The 17,696-nt window shown below is 39.4% G+C and overlaps 1 protein-coding gene across 1 annotated transcript in view; it reads left to right on the top strand.

Annotated features, from left to right (window-relative positions):
* The window catches only part of LOC124149541 (pre-mRNA-splicing factor CWC25 homolog), a 34,550-nt gene extending 17,820 nt beyond the window's left edge, over positions 1 to 16,730 (top strand). Inside the window, exons 6-8 of the mRNA XM_046521215.2 lie at positions 3,169 to 3,476; positions 14,935 to 15,096; positions 16,067 to 16,730. Coding sequence (XP_046377171.2) covers positions 3,169 to 3,476; positions 14,935 to 15,096; positions 16,067 to 16,181 — 585 coding nt within the window. The 3' untranslated portion in view covers positions 16,182 to 16,730. The remainder of the gene's footprint in view (positions 1 to 3,168; positions 3,477 to 14,934; positions 15,097 to 16,066) is intronic.
* Positions 16,731 to 17,696: the final 966 nt, after the last annotated feature.

The raw sequence follows: 17,696 nt of genomic DNA, 5'->3' as shown, positions 1-17,696 counted from the left end.
TGTTAACAACATGTGGTCCCTTGCTTGGAACAGGTCGCATATATACAAACTTAAACATTTCACTACAGTATTGTCTTTAGATTTTCACAGTAATCAGCATTTATGAAGTGTGGAGATGAAAAGTGAGGAATATACGTACACAGATCACGTAGATGCAGATGGACATAACAGAACAAAGTGATATTCATCCTCAGTCCCAGTTCCACATACGGGGCATATATGTCGCACTTTAGAATGGAGTACCGTCTTCCTTCATTATTTCGTAATGCAAATTTAGATAAAATAACATCAAATTTTCCAAACTACTCAAAAGCAAAAACGATAAAAGAATAAACATCTCTCTTTGAACCAAAAGGGGCGGTCGGGTAGCCTAGTAGTTAAAGCGTTCGCTCGTCACGCAGAAGACCCAGGTTTGATTCCTGACATGGGTACAATGTGTGAAGCCAATTTCTGGTGTCCCCCGCCGTGATATTGCTGGAATATTGCTAAAAGCGGCGTAAAACCAAACTCACTCACTCACTCACTCACTTTTGAGCCAAATAAAAATCATTGACTCAATATTTGCCTTTTCCCGTTATTATATTTTCTTTGTGTATTCTATACACCCATCTTTTTGTGGCACAAATACTGTCCATCTGCTTTCGGTGAAATCGTTGCTGGAGTAGGGAATGAAAACAAACATTGTCAAAATGTCAGTGTAACTGAAACTTTTGCAGATGAAGGGTTACTAGATTCAATTATTTTCCTTTACAGATTTTTGGCTTACCTGATGTAAAGTCAAAGTCAAGTGAATTAATGTCATGATGCATTGTCTGTCATCTGTCCATCTTTAGTCAATATTTTTGACATGGCAGACATATTGAAATTTTCCCATTAATTTACGAACCATACATGATTCATTAAGAACTTTGCTATTGCACCATCATGTGGTATGTGGAATAAATTACAATGCAGTTTGTGGCAAATTTAGTTTCTTGATCCCACTACACCATTTGACCTTAATGCACTCACCTTTCAAAGTGTTATTGTATTTTTGACATCTCTATGAAACTACAAAGCCTTTGATGCTGACTACATGAATGATCACAGCTTCACATATTGCATTCACAGTGAAAACTAGGGATTGTTGAAACTAGTATGTAACCTCATAAAGAGTTGTGTACAATCTACCTGGGAAAGGGCCTCCCTACATAAATGTTTTCCTTGATGAGTAAAATACTTTAATACAATATTTGGTAGTGTAGGATTTGGAATATTTAAGGATTTTTTGTCTATTTTTAAAAAATGGAAATTAAAATTGAAACCTGTGGTGAACTTTATGATGATGTTGCAGTGCCTGAGAACCAAGACTATTATTTGTTTTAGCCTAATTGCCAGAAATCCTGTATTTTGGCTGTCGTCACACTATACAAATTCTTTGCATGCATTGTTCATGGATTGGACAGTATCTTCGCATTTGCCTTTCCCTCTTGGCTTCTATAGGAGTTATTTGGAAGATCGAGGATACAGACTGCACAATCATTCTCATAACGCCAGTATGGACAGCCTGCCCATTGTTACCCAAACTGTTTCCGTTACTCCTGGATGAAGCCCTCAGACTAATGGAGCACCGAGATCTCCTCATCCAACCAAGATCAGACATCATGTATGGAAGCGTACACTCCCTTCACCTTCATGCTTAAAAGCTATCTTGCAGAAAATACAGTCTTCCGGCTACACCAGATCTGCTTCACTGGCGGTTGCTTGTTCTTGGAGACCATACTTGTCCGCCATCTATGACAACAGAAGGTGCAAGTTCTGTTAGCGGTGAAGTAGACGAGGATAGTTGTGGGACCTGTAACTGTATCTATGGATCACCTTTAAAGGATATCGCTCTGCCCTAACATTGGTTCTCCAGCATGACAGGCTATCTATTGTAGATCATACTCTCCTTGTTTGTAAGAGCTTCTCTGTTGGAGGTTATTAAAACCCCGCACAGTTGTTCTGTCCCCTCTCCTGGAGAAGTCGTTTTAACCATTTGGGATCGGCCATGTTGTTACAGAATACAAAGAAAACAGCCTTCATTTTAACCATGGCCATGGCCAGAGTCTCTGAACTTCATGCTCTCGACCCTCGGCCTTTTGAGAATTTTTCAGGATTATGTATACCTCATTTTGGTCAAACAAATAGAATGGTTTTGTATGGAACAACTAGGTATCCTGTAAGTACTGGATTTAAAGCAAAAACACCCATTTTGTTTTGGAGTCATGGAGTTTGCGTCAGTTTCAGTATGTAACTATCCAGGATATTACGAGATGCCACAACCCACCAATCCCTTGATTGTTGATGTTGGAAATAAGTGAAGACTTCCTGACTCCCTCACATGCACAAGGGGCTAAAGGCGGGGAGGCACTCGAAGTATCTCAACTACTAATTATGGATAATTGACAGTGAAGAGGACTTCTGTTGGATATATGAAGATTGTTTATGGTGTGATGACAGCCGAAATAAAGGATTATGGCTATGATGTAAAAGAGGTAGTATTCTTTGATTTATTGAACAATGAAAACTATTGTTTCACTTTTATGTAATGCTATGGCTGCCAATATTGCCATGATAGTCACGATAAACATGTAGTTTTGACCTCTGCATAGCCATTTATGATTTTACAATTGTGTAATATAATTAACATTCTAAGAGGAGTCTTCTTTACACTTAATGACCTTCTGATCTAATATCATAGTCAGATATATTCTAGTGAGTGTTTTGGCTCTATTTGTAGTGTGTAAAAGTGCCAGGCAGATCTGTGAAACAAACAACTGAATAAGTCTGGCCTAATCTATGTTTACTTTTGTTTATTCCAGTTTACCCCCATTTTTGTGACCTTCAAACGTAATGTTTTAAATATTTAAGAAAGATGCACGTGAGCTAAAAATCATTGTTGCTTTATTTTATGTACTGTTCAGCTTGTCTGTGTATGTCAATCAAGTATCACATCAGTGAAAATGTTCATCATCCAACTCAGTAATACCATTCACTTTGAGCAATGCTTCAAGCTGTCATTATTTATGGCAGGTAGATGCTCTTTATTGCCACAGTTAATCTTTTCAAAGTGCATCTCCTCATAATTGTCACAATGTGTATGATCATGGTAACTTGGTGCCTGTGTATTGTTTATGATTTATACAGAAAACTGTGAATCACCGATCAAGGTCCCCAGCAGTGGGTCGTCAGAGAAAGGACTCGCTATCACCTGTCAGACACAAAACCCATGGGGGTAAGTCCCGGGGTCAGCCTCCCTCCCCCTCTTACAGAAAGCCTTCACACAAACACAGGAGTCCTTCTCCACAAAGGAAACACAAAACGAGGTCTAGGAGTAGGTCTCCAAGAAGGAAGTATGGCAATCATTTGCAAAGAAAGAATCACCAGGCAAGCAGTCCCTCTCCTCAAAGAAAAAGGCATCTGGGGAAGAAGCGGTCCCCATCACCACCGAGAAGGTTTGACACAAACAGTTGAACCTTTATGCTTGTAAACATCTTGGTAAACACACAGCATTTGGTTACTGACTGTACAGTGGCTGTACAGTGGGTTGACTATAAACATGGGTGGACTGTGTACAGAAGGTGGACTGTATCAATAGAGGCTGACTGTATTAACAGGTGTTAACTGTGTATTTATAGTGGTTGACTGTATTAACAGGGGTTAATTGTGTATCTACTGGGGTTTTCTGAACTGGGGTTGTCTGTAAACTATGTTTGACTATATTAACATAAGTTGTCTGTACAGGTGTTGACTGTATTAACATAAGTTGTCTGTACAGGTGTTTACTGTATTAACATAGGTTGTCTGTACAGGTGTTGACTGTATTAACATAGGTTGTCTGTACAGGTGTTGACTGTATTAACATAGGCTGTCTGCACAGGTGTTGACTGTATTAACATAGGCTGTCTGTACAGGTGTTTACTGTATTAACATAGGTTGTCTGTACAGGTGTTGACTGTATTAACATAGGTTGTCTGTACAGGTGTTGACTGTACAGGTGTTGACTGTATTAACATAGGCTGTCTGTACAGGGGTTGACTGTATTAACATAAGTTGTCTGTACAGGTGTTGACTGTATTAACATAGGTTGTCTGTACAGGTGTTGACTGTACAGGTGTTGACTGTATTAACATAGGCTGTCTGTACAGGTGTTGACTGTATTAACATAAGTTGTCTGTACAGGTGTTGACTGTATTAACATAGGTTGTCTGTACAGGTGTTGACTGTATTAACATAGGCTGTCTGTACAGGTGTTGACTGTATTAACATAGGCTGTCTGTACAGGTGTTGACTGTATTAACATAGGTTGTCTGTACAAGTGTTGACTGTATTAACATAGGTTGTCTATACAGGTGTTGACTGTATTAACATAGGTTGTCTGTACAGGTGTTGACTGTACATCGGTTGACTGTATTAACATAGGCTGTCTGTACAGGGGTTGACTGTATTAACATAGGCTGTCTGTACAGGTGTTGACTGTATTAACATAGGTTGTCTGTACAGGTGTTGACTGTATTAACATAGGTTGTCTGTACAGGTGTTGACTGTATTAACATAGGTTGTCTGTACAGGTGTTGACTGTATTAACATAAGTTGTCTGTACAGGTGTTGACTGTAATAACATAGGCTGTCTGTACAGGTGTTGACTGTACAGGGGTTGACTGTATTAACATAGGTTGTCTGTACAGGTGTTGACTGTATTAACATAGGTTGTCTGTACATGTGTTGACTGTATTAACATAGGTTGTCTGTACAGGTGTTGACTGTATTAACATAGGCTGTCTGTACAGGTGTTGACTGTATTAACATAGGCTGTCTGTACAGGTGTTGACTGTATTAACATAGGCTGTCTGTACAGGTGTTGACTGTATTAACATAGGCTGTCTGTACAGGTGTTGACTGTATTAACATAGGCTGTCTGTACAGGTGTTGACTGTATTAACATAGGTTGTCTGTACAGGTGTTGACTGTATTAACATAGGTTGTCTGTACAGGTGTTGACTGTATTAACATAGGTTGTCTGTACAGGTGTTGACTGTATCAACATAAGTTGTCTGTACAAGTGTTGACTGTATTAACATAGGTTGTCTGTACAGGTGTTGACTGTACAGGTGTTGACTGTATTAACATAGGTTGTCTGTACAGGTGTTGACTGTATTAACATAGGTTGTCTGTACAGGTGTTGACTGTATTAACATAGGCTGTCTGTACAGGTGTTGACTGTATTAACATAAGTTGTCTGTACAGGTGTTGACTGTATTAACATAGGCTGTCTGTACAGGTGTTGACTGTACAGGTGTTGACTGTATTAACATAGGTTGTCTGTACAGGTGTTGACTGTATTAACATAGGTTGTCTGTACAGGTGTTGACTGTATTAACATAAGTTGTCTGTACAGGTGTTGACTGTATTAACATAGGCTGTCTGTACAGGTGTTGACTATTAACATAGGTTGTCTGTACAGGTGTTGACTGTATTAACATAGGTTGTCTGTACAGGTGTTGACTGTATTAACATAGGTTGTCTGTACAGGTGTTGACTGTATTAACATAGGTTGTCTGTACAGGTGTTGACTGTATTAACATAAGTTGTCTGTACAGGTGTTGACTGTATTAACATAGGCTGTCTGTACAGGTGTTGACTGTACAGGTGTTGACTGTATTAACATAGGTTGTCTGTACAGGTGTTGACTGTATTAACATAGGTTGTCTGTACAGGTGTTGACTGTATTAACATAAGTTGTCTGTACAGGTGTTGACTGTATTAACATAGGCTGTCTGTACAGGTGTTGACTGTACAGGGGTTGACTGTATTAACATAGGTTGTCTGTACAGGTGTTGACTGTATTAACATAGGTTGTCTGTACAGGTGTTGACTGTATTAACATAGGTTGTCTGTACAGGTGTTGACTGTACAGGGGTTGACTGTATTAACATAGGTTGTCTGTACAGGTGTTGACTGTATTAACATAGGTTGTCTGTACAGGTGTTGACTGTATTAACATAGGTTGTCTGTACAGGTGTTGACTGTATTAACATAGGTTGTCTGTACAGGTGTTGACTGTATTAACATAGGTTGTCTGTACAGGTGTTGACTGTATTAACATAGGCTGTCTGTACAGGTGTTGACTGTATTAACATAGGCTGTCTGTACAGGTGTTGACTGTATTAACATAGGCTGTCTGTACAGGTGTTGACTGTATTAACATAGGCTGTCTGTACAGGTGTTGACTGTATTAACATAAGTTGTCTGTACAGGTGTTGACTGTATTAACATAGGCTGTCTGTACAGGTGTTGACTGTACAGGTGTTGACTGTATTAACATAGGTTGTCTGTACAGGTGTTGACTGTATTAACATAGGTTGTCTGTACAGGTGTTGACTGTATTAACATAAGTTGTCTGTACAGGTGTTGACTGTATTAACATAGGCTGTCTGTACAGGTGTTGACTGTACAGGTGTTGACTGTATTAACATAAGTTGTCTGTACAGGTGTTGACTGTATTAACATAGGCTGTCTGTACAGGTGTTGACTATTAACATAGGTTGTCTGTACAGGTGTTGACTGTATTAACATAGGTTGTCTGTACAGGTGTTGACTGTATTAACATAGGTTGTCTGTACAGGTGTTGACTGTATTAACATAGGTTGTCTGTACAGGTGTTGACTGTATTAACATAAGTTGTCTGTACAGGTGTTGACTGTATTAACATAGGCTGTCTGTACAGGTGTTGACTGTACAGGTGTTGACTGTATTAACATAGGTTGTCTGTACAGGTGTTGACTGTATTAACATAGGTTGTCTGTACAGGTGTTGACTGTATTAACATAAGTTGTCTGTACAGGTGTTGACTGTATTAACATAGGCTGTCTGTACAGGTGTTGACTGTACAGGGGTTGACTGTATTAACATAGGTTGTCTGTACAGGTGTTGACTGTATTAACATAGGTTGTCTGTACAGGTGTTGACTGTATTAACATAGGTTGTCTGTACAGGTGTTGACTGTACAGGGGTTGACTGTATTAACATAGGTTGTCTGTACAGGTGTTGACTGTATTAACATAGGTTGTCTGTACAGGTGTTGACTGTACAGGGGTTGACTGTATTAACATAGGTTGTCTGTACAGGTGTTGACTGTATTAACATAGGTTGTCTGTACAGGTGTTGACTGTATTAACATAGGTTGTCTGTACAGGTGTTTACTGTATTAACATAGGTTGTCTGTACAGGTGTTGACTGTATTAACATAGGCTGTCTGTACAGGTGTTGACTGTATTAACATAGGCTGTCTGTACAGGTGTTGACTGTATTAACATAGGCTGTCTGTACAGGTGTTGACTGTATTAACATAGGCTGTCTGTACAGGTGTTGACTGTATTAACATAAGTTGTCTGTACAGGTGTTGACTGTATTAACATAGGCTGTCTGTACAGGTGTTGACTGTACAGGTGTTGACTGTATTAACATAGGTTGTCTGTACAGGTGTTGACTGTATTAACATAGGTTGTCTGTACAGGTGTTGACTGTATTAACATAAGTTGTCTGTACAGGTGTTGACTGTATTAACATAGGCTGTCTGTACAGGTGTTGACTGTACAGGTGTTGACTGTATTAACATAGGTTGTCTGTACAGGTGTTGACTGTATTAACATAGGTTGTCTGTACAGGTGTTGACTGTATTAACATAGGTTGTCTGTACAGGTGTTGACTGTATTAACATAGGTTGTCTGTACAGGTGTTGACTGTATTAACATAAGTTGTCTGTACAGGTGTTGACTGTATTAACATAGGCTGTCTGTACAGGTGTTGACTGTACAGGTGTTGACTGTATTAACATAGGTTGTCTGTACAGGTGTTGACTGTATTAACATAGGTTGTCTGTACAGGTGTTGACTGTATTAACATAGGCTGTCTGTACAGGTGTTGACTGTATTAACATAGGCTGTCTGTACAGGTGTTGACTGTATTAACATAAGTTGTCTGTACAGGTGTTGACTGTATTAACATAGGCTGTCTGTACAGGTGTTGACTGTACAGGTGTTGACTGTATTAACATAGGTTGTCTGTACAGGTGTTGACTGTATTAACATAGGTTGTCTGTACAGGTGTTGACTGTATTAACATAAGTTGTCTGTACAGGTGTTGACTGTATTAACATAGGCTGTCTGTACAGGTGTTGACTGTACAGGTGTTGACTGTATTAACATAGGTTGTCTGTACAGGTGTTGACTGTATTAACATAGGTTGTCTGTACAGGTGTTGACTGTATTAACATAGGTTGTCTGTACAGGTGTTGACTGTATTAACATAGGTTGTCTGTACAGGTGTTGACTGTATTAACATAAGTTGTCTGTACAGGTGTTGACTGTATTAACATAGGCTGTCTGTACAGGTGTTGACTGTACAGGTGTTGACTGTATTAACATAGGTTGTCTGTACAGGTGTTGACTGTATTAACATAGGTTGTCTGTACAGGTGTTGACTGTATTAACATAAGTTGTCTGTACAGGTGTTGACTGTATTAACATAGGCTGTCTGTACAGGTGTTGACTGTACAGGGGTTGACTGTATTAACATAGGTTGTCTGTACAGGTGTTGACTGTATTAACATAGGTTGTCTGTACAGGTGTTGACTGTATTAACATAGGTTGTCTGTACAGGTGTTGACTGTACAGGGGTTGACTGTATTAACATAGGTTGTCTGTACAGGTGTTGACTGTATTAACATAGGTTGTCTGTACAGGTGTTGACTGTACAGGGGTTGACTGTATTAACATAGGTTGTCTGTACAGGTGTTGACTGTATTAACATAGGTTGTCTGTACAGGTGTTGACTGTATTAACATAGGTTGTCTGTACAGGTGTTTACTGTATTAACATAGGTTGTCTGTACAGGTGTTGACTGTATTAACATAGGCTGTCTGTACAGGTGTTGACTGTATTAACATAGGCTGTCTGTACAGGTGTTGACTGTATTAACATAGGCTGTCTGTACAGGTGTTGACTGTATTAACATAGGCTGTCTGTACAGGTGTTGACTGCATTAACATAGGTTGTCTGTACAGGTGTTGACTGTATTAACATAGGTTGTCTGTACAGGTGTTGACTGTATTAACATAGGTTGTCTGTACAGGTGTTGACTGTACAGGTGTTGACTGTATTAACATAGGTTGTCTGTACAGGTGTTGACTGTATTAACATAGGCTGTCTGCACAGGGGTTGACTATATTAACATAGGCTGTCTGTACAGGTGTTGACTGTATTAACATAGGCTGTCTGTACAGGTGTTGACTGTATTAACATAGGCTGTCTGTACAGATGTTGACTGTATTAACATAGGCTGTCTGTACAGGTGTTGACTGTATTAACATAAGTTGTCTGTACAGGTGTTTACTGTATTAACATAGGCTGTCTGTACAGGTGTTGACTGTATTAACATAGGCTGTCTGTACAGGGGTTGACTGTATTAACATAGGCTGTCTGTACAGGTGTTGACTGTATTAACATAGGTTGTCTGTACAGGTGTTGACTGTACAGGTGTTGACTGTATTAACATAGGTTGTCTGTACAGGTGTTGACTGTATTAACATAGGTTGTCTGTACAGGTGTTGACTGTATTAACATAAGTTGTCTGTACAGGTGTTGACTGTATTAACATAGGCTGTCTGTACAGGTGTTGACTGTACAGGTGTTGACTGTATTAACATAGGCTGTCTGTACAGGTGTTGACTGTATTAACATAAGTTGTCTGTACAGGTGTTGACTGTATTAACATAGGTTGTCTGTACAGGTGTTGACTGTACAGGTGTTGACTGTATTAACATAGGTTGTCTGTACAGGTGTTGACTGTATTAACATAGGTTGTCTGTACAGGTGTTGACTGTATTAACATAGGCTGTCTGTACAGGTGTTGACTGTATTAACATAAGTTGTCTGTACAGGTGTTGACTGTATTAACATAGGCTGTCTGTACAGGTGTTGACTGTACAGGTGTTGACTGTATTAACATAGGTTGTCTGTACAGGTGTTGACTGTATTAACATAGGTTGTCTGTACAGGTGTTGACTGTATTAACATAAGTTGTCTGTACAGGTGTTGACTGTATTAACATAGGCTGTCTGTACAGGTGTTGACTATTAACATAGGTTGTCTGTACAGGTGTTGACTGTATTAACATAGGTTGTCTGTACAGGTGTTGACTGTATTAACATAGGTTGTCTGTACAGGTGTTGACTGTATTAACATAGGTTGTCTGTACAGGTGTTGACTGTATTAACATAAGTTGTCTGTACAGGTGTTGACTGTATTAACATAGGCTGTCTGTACAGGTGTTGACTGTACAGGTGTTGACTGTATTAACATAGGTTGTCTGTACAGGTGTTGACTGTATTAACATAGGTTGTCTGTACAGGTGTTGACTGTATTAACATAAGTTGTCTGTACAGGTGTTGACTGTATTAACATAGGCTGTCAGTACAGGTGTTGACTGTACAGGGGTTGACTGTATTAACATAGGTTGTCTGTACAGGTGTTGACTGTATTAACATAGGTTGTCTGTACAGGTGTTGACTGTATTAACATAGGTTGTCTGTACAGGTGTTGACTGTACAGGGGTTGACTGTATTAACATAGGTTGTCTGTACAGGTGTTGACTGTATTAACATAGGTTGTCTGTACAGGTGTTGACTGTACAGGGGTTGACTGTATTAACATAGGTTGTCTGTACAGGTGTTGACTGTATTTACATAGGTTGTCTGTACAGGTGTTGACTGTATTAACATAGGTTGTCTGTACAGGTGTTTACTGTATTAACATAGGTTGTCTGTACAGGTGTTGACTGTATTAACAAAGGCTGTCTGTACAGGTGTTGACTGTATTAACATAGGCTGTCTGTACAGGTGTTGACTGTATTAACATAGGCTGTCTGTACAGGTGTTGACTGTATTAACATAGGCTGTCTGTACAGGTGTTGACTGTATTAACATAAGTTGTCTGTACAGGTGTTGACTGTATTAACATAGGCTGTCTGTACAGGTGTTGACTGTACAGGTGTTGACTGTATTAACATAGGTTGTCTGTACAGGTGTTGACTGTATTAACATAGGTTGTCTGTACAGGTGTTGACTGTATTAACATAAGTTGTCTGTACAGGTGTTGACTGTATTAACATAGGCTGTCTGTACAGGTGTTGACTGTACAGGTGTTGACTGTATTAACATAGGTTGTCTGTACAGGTGTTGACTGTATTAACATAGGTTGTCTGTACAGGTGTTGACTGTATTAACATAGGTTGTCTGTACAGGTGTTGACTGTATTAACATAGGTTGTCTGTACAGGTGTTGACTGTATTAACATAAGTTGTCTGTACAGGTGTTGACTGTATTAACATAGGCTGTCTGTACAGGTGTTGACTGTACAGGTGTTGACTGTATTAACATAGGTTGTCTGTACAGGTGTTGACTGTATTAACATAGGTTGTCTGTACAGGTGTTGACTGTATTAACATAAGTTGTCTGTACAGGTGTTGACTGTATTAACATAGGCTGTCTGTACAGGTGTTGACTGTACAGGGGTTGACTGTATTAACATAGGTTGTCTGTACAGGTGTTGACTGTATTAACATAGGTTGTCTGTACAGGTGTTGACTGTATTAACATAGGTTGTCTGTACAGGTGTTGACTGTACAGGGGTTGACTGTATTAACATAGGTTGTCTGTACAGGTGTTGACTGTATTAACATAGGTTGTCTGTACAGGTGTTGACTGTACAGGGGTTGACTGTATTAACATAGGTTGTCTGTACAGGTGTTGACTGTATTAACATAGGTTGTCTGTACAGGTGTTGACTGTATTAACATAGGTTGTCTGTACAGGTGTTTACTGTATTAACATAGGTTGTCTGTACAGGTGTTGACTGTATTAACATAGGCTGTCTGTACAGGTGTTGACTGTATTAACATAGGCTGTCTGTACAGGTGTTGACTGTATTAACATAGGCTGTCTGTACAGGTGTTGACTGTATTAACATAGGCTGTCTGTACAGGTGTTGACTGCATTAACATAGGTTGTCTGTACAGGTGTTGACTGTATTAACATAGGTTGTCTGTACAGGTGTTGACTGTATTAACATAGGTTGTCTGTACAGGTGTTGACTGTACAGGTGTTGACTGTATTAACATAGGTTGTCTGTACAGGTGTTGACTGTATTAACATAGGCTGTCTGCACAGGGGTTGACTATATTAACATAGGCTGTCTGTACAGGTGTTGACTGTATTAACATAGGCTGTCTGTACAGGTGTTGACTGTATTAACATAGGCTGTCTGTACAGATGTTGACTGTATTAACATAGGCTGTCTGTACAGGTGTTGACTGTATTAACATAGGTTGTCTGTACAGGTGTTGACTGTACAGGGGTTGACTGTATTAACATAGGTTGTCTGTACAGGTGTTGACTGTATTAACATAGGTTGTCTGTACAGGTGTTGACTGTACAGGTGTTGACTGTATTAACATAGGTTGTCTGTACAGGTGTTGACTGTATTAACATAGGTTGTCTGTATAGGTGTTGACTGTATTAACATAAGTTGTCTGTACAGGTGTTGACTGTATTAACATAGGCTGTCTGTACAGGTGTTGACTGTACAGGTGTTGACTGTATTAACATAGGCTGTCTGTACAGGTGTTGACTGTATTAACATAAGTTGTCTGTACAGGTGTTGACTGTATTAACATAGGCTGTCTGTACAGGTGTTGACTGTACAGGGGTTGACTGTATTAACATAAGTTGTCTGTACAGGTGTTGACTGTATTAACATAGGTTGTCTGTACAGGTGTTGACTGTATTAACATAGGTTGTCTGTACAGGTGTTGACTGTACAGGGGTTGACTGTATTAACATAGGTTGTCTGTACAGGTGTTGACTGTATTAACATAGGTTGTCTGTACAGGTGTTGACTGTACAGGGGTTGACTGTATTAACATAGGTTGTCTGTACAGGTGTTGACTGTATTAACATAGGTTGTCTGTACAGGTGTTGACTGTATTAACATAGGTTGTCTGTACAGGTATTTACTGTATTAACATAGGTTGTCTGTACAGGTGTTGACTGTATTTACATAGGCTGTCTGTACAGGTGTTGACTGTATTAACATAGGCTGTCTGTACAGGTGTTGACTGTATTAACATAGGTTGTCTGTACAGGTGTTGACTGTATTAACATAGGTTGTCTGTACAGGTGTTGACTGTATTAACATAGGCTGTCTGCACAGGGGTTGACTATATTAACATAGGCTGTCTGTACAGGTGTTGACTGTATTAACATAGGCTGTCTGTACAGGTGTTGACTGTATTAACATAGGCTGTCTGTACAGATGTTGACTGTATTAACATAGGCTGTCTGTACAGGTGTTGACTGTATTAACATAAGTTGTCTGTACAGGTGTTTACTGTATTAACATAGGCTGTCTGTACAGGTGTTGACTGTATTAACATAGGCTGTCTGTACAGGGGTTGACTGTATTAACATAGGCTGTCTGTACAGGTGTTGACTGTATTAACATAGGTTGTCTGTACAGGTGTTGACTGCACAGGTGTTGACTGTATTAACATAGGTTGTCTGTACAGGTGTTGACTGTATTAACATAGGTTGTCTGTACAGGTGTTGACTGTATTAACATAAGTTGTCTGTACAGGTGTTGACTGTATTAACATAGGCTGTCTGTACAGGTGTTGACTGTACAGGTGTTGACTGTATTAACATAGGCTGTCTGTACAGGTGTTGACTGTATTAACATAAGTTGTCTGTACAGGTGTTGACTGTATTAACATAGGCTGTCTGTACAGGTGTTGACTGTACAGGGGTTGACTGTATTAACATAAGTTGTCTGTACAGGTGTTGACTGTATTAACATAGGTTGTCTGTACAGGTGTTGACTGTATTAACATAGGTTGTCTGTACAGGTGTTGACTGTACAGGGGTTGACTGTATTAACATAGGTTGTCTGTACAGGTGTTGACTGTATTAACATAGGTTGTCTGTACAGGTGTTGACTGTACAGGGGTTGACTGTATTAACATAGGTTGTCTGTACAGGTGTTGACTGTATTAACATAGGTTGTCTGTACAGGTGTTGACTGTATTAACATAGGTTGTCTGTACAGGTATTTACTGTATTAACATAGGTTGTCTGTACAGGTGTTGACTGTATTTACATAGGCTGTCTGTACAGGTGTTGACTGTATTAACATAGGCTGTCTGTACAGGTGTTGACTGTATTAACATAGGTTGTCTGTACAGGTGTTGACTGTATTAACATAGGTTGTCTGTACAGGTGTTGACTGTATTAACATAGGTTGTCTGTACAGGTGTTTACTGTATTAACATAGGTTGTCTGTACAGGTGTTGACTGTATTTACATAGGCTGTCTGTACAGATGTTGACTGTATTAACATAGGCTGTCTGTACAGGTGTTGACTGTATTAACATAAGTTGTCTGTACAGGTGTTTACTGCATTAACATAGGCTGTCTGTACAGGTGTTGACTGTATTAACATAGGCTGTCTGTACAGGGATTGACTGTATTAACATAGGTTGTCTGTACAGGTGTTGACTGTATTAACATAGGCTGTCTGTACAGGGGTTGACTGTGTATGTGTATGCAGAGGGTTGAGTATGTACATTTGTTTGTTTGTTGATTGACGGCGGTCTGTAAATAATCGAGTCTGGACCAGATTATCCAGTGATTGATATCATGAGCATTGATCCACGTAATTGAGATATGATGACATGCTTCAACCAAGTCAGCGAGCCTGATCACTTGATCCCGTTAGTTGCCTCTTACGACAAGCATAGCCGCCTTTTACGGCAAGCATGGGTTGCTGAAGACCTATTCTACAGGGCTTGTCTGTGTTGCAGGAAGCTGACAGATGAGGAGAGACAAAGGCGGTTGCAGGAGATGATGGACAACGCTAGGTGGAGGGATGAACAGAGGAAGAGCAATGTGCAGAGATACCAAGAGGAAGACAGGAAGGAAGAAGCAGAACAGAAAAAGAAGGGAAGCAGTGCTGACTTTATTAAGTAAGAAAACATTTCAGTTTACATAATGTGTAGCACCCTTGATACCCCTTGATCTGTTGTACTCTGTACTCTGACAGGAGCCAGCAAACACTTCTAAAATGTCTCACAGGTTTGTTGCGTAATCCCGAGGCAAAGTTCAAGTAGAATTATAACTTACCTGCCACCTGTCATGTCCAACCATGCAACAGTTTAGTATTTAGTATTTAGCTCCCTTGTCTGACATATAAGTCTATGGTGTTGTGCAATGTTGTCATCTTTCCATCCATCTGCTGCAAACCTTTAGTTTATCTGTTTATATATATTATATATGTTAGCTACATTTTCAGCATCTCAACTATGCTTAAACCTCTTGGTTTATGGTGTCTCCAGGACACTCTCTGTGATTGTCAGTCTGATTGTACACATTGCCACCTTGGCAGCTATAGTACAATGTCATTGTTGGCCATTGCTAGGTTTACCTTTTCTACATAAGTGTGCATGGTATGTGCTATGTGGAAAAACATACAATACTTATGTTTTGCATAATTTGAGTTTGACACAGCTTTGACCTTTGAGTACCATCTTGGCTGCCAATAGTGAGATGGTGATCATGATGAAAATATATTTTTGGCCCACCACACAGCCACTAAGGCATGTATCAATGTATAAAATTTAATGAACATCCTATAAGGATGTCTCTTTTGTAGAAACATCTCTTGTTTCTTTCACTTGTTCTTTGCCCTTTTACATTATTGTTTTGCTGCTTTCCTATAATATTCCGGGAAGGATCTGGTGAGCAACAGAGCCGGGTGGCTCCTTGACTGGCCTGTGAGGAGACGATGTGCATGATGAATCGATGATGCACAGACATAGGGACACCCAGTCCTGGAGTCTATGTACACTGAGGAAGTGAAATACTGTAAACTGAAACTTTCAGCTGTCTATGAACATTGTTCACCATTAGTTACTGACTTACCCGTTTGTCTTGCAGTCCTCTGATGGCTCAGCATGCCAGCAGCAGCACTGTGGAGGACCGACTCAAGCGCAACAAGTACAACATTCAAAGGACAAAAGCAGCTTTGGATAAAAACTTCACCAAACACTGACATGGAATGCAGCTAGAACCAGACATGGGCAAGTGAGATATCGATGTGTCTCCGTTACAAATATCATGAGTACTTGGGGTTCCCCTTGGGCTGATATAGCTGCAAGCATGGTTACTGACACTCTATATATTAGTCATTGGAACAACAGAGGATCAGTGGATGCAGATGGTATCATGTCAAGGTGGCATGGCGGGATAAAAAGCATCCTGGTGAATTCTCCATGGCGATAAGAGATAATAAGTGAGTGAGTTAAGATTTAACTTTGCATCAGCTATGCATCAGCCATGTGGCAACTCTCTAGAAATAATGTGTCCATGGTGGCATGACTGGAGATTTGAAGGATGTTGTAACCATGATGACTGGAGATAAAGTGTCACGGATGATGTCAGATACCAGAACTTCCTCATGTCCATCATCACACTCATGATTCTGGTAGACTAACTAGTGACATGAATACTGACATAGTGCAGTGTAACTATATTTGAATTGTGATTGCATACATGACATTACCATGTGATGTGTTTTTAAATAAATTGTCTTTATCAACAACTATTTTGTTGATGTGTGTATAATTTAAGAGTAGACAGCAGTGTTTGGGTTCCCAAACATGGAAGGAACATTTCTACAGAAGTTATTGAATCAAAACCGTTTTTCGTTGTTTATGGTTGAAATGAGAGGATTTGTTGGCCCCATTTTATCGTGCCGAATACTGTCTTTAGATCAGGATTGTTTTTGAGACAACACGGTAGGTTAAAGGGGGATTGAAATAGATCGCACTACAGTAACTTAGTTCATGATTGCATATATATATTCATAGAAAAGATATTACTTACTCAGTCAAACAAATCGTTTGAATCTGCTGATCCATTTAGGCTGAGTACAGTTTATTGTTTAGCTTACTTTCCATCATTTTATTTAGAGAAACATTAATTAAGTTTGTAATTATTAATATACACAAACATTGTACCAATCAACCAAAGTGTGATCAGAACCAAGTTTCAACTGAAGTTTAACAAAATCTATAAACCCTCTTAAAAGAAAGTTCAGAATCTCAGGAACAAATTAGAATTCTAAAACCAGGAATAACACTTAACTGAAATCTTAAAATGACACTCTTCTTGTTGCACCGCCACACAAATCCCTTACTCCGACTGCAGTCCCTCCTATTAATTCTCACACTTATAGCAAGGCCACTGCGATCTGTCCAACACACCTATATCCACCAACCAATCCAAAAGCCATCCCTTATCCCTGCACAATTGTACAAATTGTACACAATCACACCGTCAGATATTTGTGGTGTAATACAAATTACTGAGAAAAGTGACAAATAATGAAAGACTTTCCAGATGTGAAGATTTCATCGAATCCATATAAGGAATGTCACTTGATCAGACATAAGACGTCTTCCATCATTTATGCCCCACCCATAAACAACACTAAGTCGACACCACACGAATTAAGCTTCACTTACTATTGTAAAACTCTCAGCTTTGAGGATTAGATCATATTTTT

This window comes from Haliotis rufescens, unplaced genomic scaffold (assembly GCF_023055435.1).
Source record: "Haliotis rufescens isolate VD_foot unplaced genomic scaffold, xgHalRufe1.0.p SCAF_4, whole genome shotgun sequence".
Lineage (NCBI taxonomy): Eukaryota > Metazoa > Mollusca > Gastropoda > Lepetellida > Haliotidae > Haliotis > Haliotis rufescens.
The sequence above is the reverse complement of the archived record's forward strand: the minus strand, read 5'-3'. Positions and strand labels throughout refer to the sequence as shown.